The 6,717-nt window shown below is 46.6% G+C and overlaps 1 protein-coding gene across 1 annotated transcript; it reads left to right on the top strand.

Moving 5' to 3' along the window:
* Positions 1 to 1,538: 1,538 nt before the first annotated feature.
* POU3F4 (POU class 3 homeobox 4) lies at positions 1,539 to 3,541 on the top strand. The gene has a single exon (XM_017953848.3). The coding sequence runs from the start codon at positions 1,884 to 1,886 to the stop codon at positions 2,967 to 2,969; it is 1,086 nt and encodes a 361-aa protein (XP_017809337.3). The 5' UTR covers positions 1,539 to 1,883; the 3' UTR covers positions 2,970 to 3,541.
* Positions 3,542 to 6,717: the final 3,176 nt, after the last annotated feature.

Here is a 6,717-nt window from a genome sequence, read left to right as displayed (position 1 = left end):
TAATTACTAAGTGTTTATCTTTTTTTAAAAAAAAAGAATGGAAAAAAGAAATAGATCTGAATCAGATGCCAGGTTTTCATGCCTAATAGACACGTTTACACTTACCAATATCAGCTCCTATTGCTCTGTGCTCTCATAAGAAATTACTCATTTCACAGGAAATAGATGCTCTTTAGCTATATAAAGGAATGGCGGAATAAGCTCACCTTGTTTTTATTTTTTTTCTCATTTTCTTGCACACTCTTCAGATCTGTCTTCTTAGAGAAACTAATGCCTTAATGACTTTCTGGTAGCAGCAAGCCTTCTTTTATTTCTGCTAAATATATGAAAATGTATGCAAATTTAAATCAAGCTTAACCTAGGCTTTCTTGCAATATATTTAATGGAATTTCAAACCAATAAGGGAACTCTGATGCTGTCTTCTGTAAGTGCAAATATAATTAGGCAGCTAGGTTACCTCCAAAATTATTCAATGAAAGGTCATTTTTTTTTTAACTTCAAAGACCATGTTGGGTATCTGGTGTTGCCTTTTCTCAGCTAGAACAAATCTTAAATCTTTGCCTTTCTCCCAACTCTGCTTCCAAGCAATGCCTTTGCGCAAGACTGTGGAGCACACGGGCTTGTCCTTTCCTAACTTATAAAAGCTTAGGAGGAGCACAAGTGTTTCATCTCTTTTCTTCTATCCAAAATGAAAAAGCAGTCCTGTCTTTTCAAGCTGAAAGCAAATTCAAGCTTGATGGGGATTGGGGAAGTGGGGGCGGTACTTGATGCCAAACATCCCGCCATTTCTCTCTCTGAATTTCCTGGGCACATTAAATGCGGGGCCGGTGAGGAGGGTGGGGGAGCGGTGAATGTTAAAAACAATTTTCCTAGGGGACAGCATCGGACACAGGGTCACGAACGTTTTCCTGTATACCTATTGGTAGTGGGTCTGCATAGTGTTTGGGGGAAGTGTGAAGGCTGCCCGCTTCAGCAAGCAGAACCTTTGACAGAAGTTGTGGGATCTGTGATGGGAGCTGATATGAAGCAGTAAGAAAGCAAGGTTTCCAATTGACCAGCTAGATTGGGAAGTAAACTTCGAAATAACTGAATATTGTCAGTATCACATTAGATTTTACTTTCCCAGAATAATTCAGTTCTTCGTGACCTAAAAAAATTTTCAGAAAAATTGAAAGAACAGGACATCTTTTAGAAGCTTTCAGATCTTGATATCGAGGTCCTTAATACAATGAAATAAACTGAAATGTTCTTACTGGAATCACTGATTTCAACTTTATTGGTTTTGGGTTCAATCAAAGACGTTACTTTGCTCAAAGTTTGTAGCGACGTTTTGTTTTGCAGTCCTAGGCACACAACTAGCCGGCCCAGACCGCCGAGTGAGTCTGAAAAATCCCTGTTCACTGCGATCAAAATGACATTTAAACTTGTTTTACTTTTTCTTTATTTAATCTAAATAATCAAAAAGGAGTTCTACAACCTTAATTTTCCACCCCCCCCCCCAACTTCCCCCCCCCCCCCCCCCCCCACAGTACATCCCTCACATCTTTTCCCCATCAACATAAACCCCGGGGTGGGGGAGTGGTAATCAAATGTACGGCCGCCACTCTGCGCTAGGCAGCCAATGGGGCTGAAAGATTGATTCACTTCCTGCTTGGGTCTCATTGAAACTCCGGAGCTTCACCAGCCTAATTTGGAAAGCTAGCCCGACCTCCCGCACTGCTATTGGCCGGGCTTACTCCTGGCCAGGCCGAGATGCGCTGCGATTGGCCGTAGTGGGTGCCGGTAACCCGTGCTAGCGTCTTTGGCTCCCCCGCACCGTAGATGTCAAAGGCTGAAGCTGCTCCCTTTGCCACATTATAACTAGTAGGGGATCCTCACCGACCATGGCCACAGCTGCCTCGAATCCCTACAGCATTCTCAATTCCACCTCCCTAGTCCATGCGGACTCTGCGGGCATGCAGCAGGGGAGTCCTTTCCGCAACCCTCAGAAACTTCTCCAAAGTGATTACTTGCAGGGAGTTCCCAGCAATGGGCATCCCCTGGGGCATCACTGGGTGACCAGTCTGAGCGACGGGGGCCCATGGTCCTCTACCCTGGCCGCCAGCCCCCTGGACCAGCAGGACGTGAAGCCCGGGCGCGAAGACCTGCAACTGGGTGCGATCATCCATCACCGCTCGCCACACGTAGCCCACCACTCACCGCACACTAACCACCCCAACGCCTGGGGGGCGAGCCCGGCACCGAACCCGTCTATCACGTCGAGCGGCCAACCCCTCAACGTGTACTCGCAGCCTGGCTTCACCGTGAGTGGCATGCTGGAACACGGGGGACTCACCCCACCTCCAGCTGCCGCCTCTGCACAGAGCCTGCACCCGGTGCTCCGAGAGCCCCCGGATCACGGCGAACTGGGCTCGCACCATTGCCAGGATCACTCCGACGAAGAGACGCCAACCTCTGATGAGTTGGAACAGTTCGCCAAACAATTCAAACAAAGAAGAATCAAGTTGGGCTTCACGCAGGCCGACGTGGGGTTGGCGCTGGGCACACTGTATGGTAACGTGTTCTCGCAGACCACCATCTGCAGGTTCGAGGCCTTGCAGTTGAGCTTCAAAAATATGTGCAAGCTGAAGCCCCTGCTGAACAAGTGGCTGGAGGAGGCTGATTCGTCCACAGGGAGCCCGACCAGCATTGACAAGATCGCTGCACAGGGCCGCAAGCGCAAGAAGAGGACCTCCATCGAGGTGAGTGTCAAGGGCGTACTGGAGACGCATTTCCTCAAGTGTCCCAAGCCTGCCGCGCAGGAGATCTCCTCGCTGGCAGACAGCCTCCAGTTGGAGAAAGAAGTGGTGCGTGTCTGGTTCTGTAATCGAAGACAAAAAGAGAAAAGAATGACTCCGCCAGGGGATCAGCAGCCACATGAGGTTTATTCGCACACCGTGAAAACAGACACGTCTTGCCATGATCTCTGACTGGAGGAAGCGAGGAGGCGGCCGGCCGCACTGGGAGCAGCGCGGATTTCTCTTTCTCTCTCACTTTCTTCCTTTCATTCTAGCATTCTTTATTATTTCTCTCTCTCTCTCTCTCTCTCTCGTTCACTCGTTCTCTCGTACTCTCTCTTTCCCCTCCTTTCCTTTTTCTTTCCTTTCCCCTTTCTTTTTCTTTCCCTTCTTCTTCCCTTTCCTTTCCTCTTCTTTCATTTCATTTTCTTTCCTTTCCCCATTCTCTTCCCTTTCATCCCTTTCCTTTCCTTTCCTTTCCTCTCCTTTCTTTTCCTTTCCTCTCCTCTCCTCTCCTCTCCTCTCCTCTCCTCTCCTCTCCTCTCCTTTTCGTAAGAGGTTCTAACTTCTGTTGACAAAGGAAACACATACTCTCGCATTCAGGCTTCTCAATGCTGATACACATTTATATTAAGCAGTCCAAGCTGGGATCTCATATTCCTGGCTCCCCGGGCAACAGTTCCCTTTAGCCTTTTCTGCTGATCAATACATATTGTTTACTCAGAGTAAGGTTTGTTTGGTCGCTCCTCTCTAGGAAGAACAAGGAGTGGGATAACGTGGGGGCGGGGTGGGGCGGGGGAGGGATTGGGAAGACAGATGTGTGCCTCTGAATAACCTTTCAGCGCCTTGGTTATAGCAGCTGTATTTCAGGTGAAATTTGTTTTACAATAGACTAGTTTTGCATTTTTAAAAACTTCTATAGCGTTTCTAAATGTCTGAGGTGTTTTACTACAATCTGTACACAATATTTGTGAGATAATTTGTATCTAATCGACCACTCCATGTTATTATTGCTATTATTATTACTACTTCGTTGAGCTGATGGCTTTTTAATTGCTTAGAAACGGGAGGAGATGAATGGGAATAGGCGGGGAGAGAGATGCCTATCTACTCACCCCCCTTTCAAAATCTGTATGAGGAGGAGAATACAACGAAGAAAGTTGTTGATGATGATATTGGTTATATATTTTTTTCCGGGGTGGAGTGCCTGGGAAGGGCAGAATAGAGAAGCCTATTAGGTTTTGCAAACTAGTGCGAAGTAGCAGCGGCGATTTCGCAGCTTTCTGCCCTCCCTCCTGGAAGTGTGGAGTCCCCGCAGGCTACCACAGCACAGATCCAGGTATCTGAGAAGGATTCCACCGCAACGCTGGGCCAAAGAGGTGGCCTGACAGTCTGGGAGGGCTCCGCACCCACCGGAGTCCTGGATTCCTGCGCGCAGAAATCCAGGCCCCCAGCTTCGCTAGGGCGACCTCCCGCGCGACCTCACTTCGGCCCTACTAGAGGAAAGACTTTGCCTTCACACGCGATTACTTTCACTGGAGATCACGACCCGGAGACGCTGGCGACTGGGCCAGCGCCTCCCATTTCGGTTCACCTCCAGTTCACCACCCCTTCTGAGTGAGAAACCCTCGGGGAGGGGTGGTGAGGGAGTGGGGGATAGGCATTCTCTGCTCAGTGCAGAACGACAATGAAATGATTGGCAAAGGTCACAGGGATTCTGGTCCATCCGCGTACCACCTCTCCCCCCATGTATATACCGCTGTCTGTGAGTGGGCTCGTGGGGAGCTGTCTCGGCGTTTCTGATAAGCACAGCTGGTGGAAGCCCACAGCGACGATCCAGCGAGCTAGCGAGCGCCCGGGAGGCTGGGTTCCTGCTTTTTAAAATATATATATATATTTTTAAATCTCTGAGTGTATGTGTCTCTGTGCGTGTGTGTGTGTGCGCGTGCAAACGTGTGTGTGTAGATAGCTGTGTGTATCGTGTTACTATGTACAAAAACAAAAAGTACAAAAAAAAAATCTCGCTAGGCTGTGTAGAGATCCCAAAAATATGCAGTTGCTGTGGCTTTATTGCTAGCTAGTATCCACACGCCAGGTCCACAGGCGAACCTCATTCCCAAGGAGCACACACGTGTGAGGCCGGCCAAGCACCCAACACCCAGCCGCCGCCAGCCAGACCTGGCTGGGGGCGCTGCACGCCACTGCTGGCCGCCGAGTCCGGCGTTTAGGCGCAGCTGCTGTAGACAAAGCTTCAAACTACCTAAGGACCAGAAAGCCCGGGTCCGTTGTCGAGGATGTGTTAGTATGAGTTGTCAGGCCTCTGGTCCACCACACTGTGTCTCCCTCAGCTGCAGGTCTAAGAGCATGTGTTAATTCAAATCCCGGACCCTTTTACTTTTTTTGTCAAGTCTCTGCATTCTGGTGGTAATTAGGTTTAGTTTTGGGATTTTTTTCCCCCCCACATTGAGTTCATGTTTTACAACTGTTGGGAGTTTTTTGTTTGTTTCGATTTTTTTTCTTTGCAGTTAATTGCTATGGTTCGAACCTGAGTTAACCCAAATACTTCTGCCGACTTTATAACTGTACAGTTTTGTATATTAAACGTTTTTGAAGTTATTAATTTAAAGAAGATCATTTAGTTTATTCATTTAGTAACTGATGTATAATAAACGCTATTTTCATTAAGAGTTGCTTTTTCAACTATTTTATTCAAATTGCCTATTGCAGTTGCCAACAATTATTTATTTTCAATAAATTCTTCATTGTGTTTAAAAGGAAATTCTTTCACAGATAAGTTGGATGTCAAAAAGAAAACGATTTGCTGTAATGTTTGATGTGAAGTTTTAGTCAAGGGGTTTATATTGACGCAATATTTTATTGTTGTAAAAGATTAAAAAGGTTTAAATAAAACATTTTTCCAAAAAAAAAAAAGTTTTCTTCTCCTGTCCTTATTGTGTGCTGTGTGAGGTGGAGCATTTAAACAGAGGCACATTCCCGGTGAACAGCGCTTCTGCTTTGCTTCAGCTTATAAATCATTAGTCATTGTTTTGATTCTTGATTCCCTTCCTCTGACTTTCGGCCTTTCAGCTCAGCTCTGAAATACACTGGCACACACTGGCATGGCCTATTCTGGAGCCCATGCTCACGCAAAGCACAGCACAAATTGTGGGAACCAGCATAGGGAAGGCTCGAGGTGGGTTTTATTTTAGGAAGTGCAACCTTACTAATGTTCTCCGAAAAGGGAATCTCTCTCTCTCTCTCTCTCTCTCTCTCTCTCTCGCACACTGGCTCGCTCGCTCTCGATCTCTCTCTCTCTCTGCCAGTGGACAGACCTTTCTTCAAACCTGCCCCTCCTGAAACTGTACTCAGATCTTCTATAAGGCTTTCATTTCGTCTCACTGCATCCATCCTTCTTCTTCCTCCCTATTCTGCTAGGTTCCCTTTTGCTACCTGATCCCTCACTCCCCTGAGGAGGGATGGGATGATGATTAGGAGAAGCACTTTCCCTCTTAAGGTTCTTCCTGGGCCCAGAAACCCAGGTAAACTGTTTTTCCCAGTAATGCTGAACTCTGTCCATTCTTATCTGAGTATGGGGGAAAGGAAAACATAGTACAAGGAGACATTTTGGGGGTGGAAGTTTGATTGCACTCTTCTTCCCACTCCCATACACAATTTCATTTGTCTTATTTTATTTCACAAGACCCTCCATCAACTAAGTGACTGTTACCTGTAGTGATAGTTGAGGAGTAAATTACCAAATCTGAACCAGTTCTGTTTTAAGGTTTTGTATGTACAGGCATGCCTTATTCAACTTTTTTTTGGTAGATGCATATGAAGCAATGAGCAGGACATTTAATGATAATTTCCCAGCAGTAAACCCCCCTCAATTCATAGTCTGAAGTAGATGTTTTTGTTAGACAACCCAAAATGATTTAATCAT

This window comes from Papio anubis, chromosome X, assembly GCF_008728515.1.
Source record: "Papio anubis isolate 15944 chromosome X, Panubis1.0, whole genome shotgun sequence".
NCBI classification, from domain to species: Eukaryota; Metazoa; Chordata; class Mammalia; order Primates; family Cercopithecidae; genus Papio; species Papio anubis.
The sequence above is the reverse complement of the archived record's forward strand: the minus strand, read 5'-3'. Positions and strand labels throughout refer to the sequence as shown.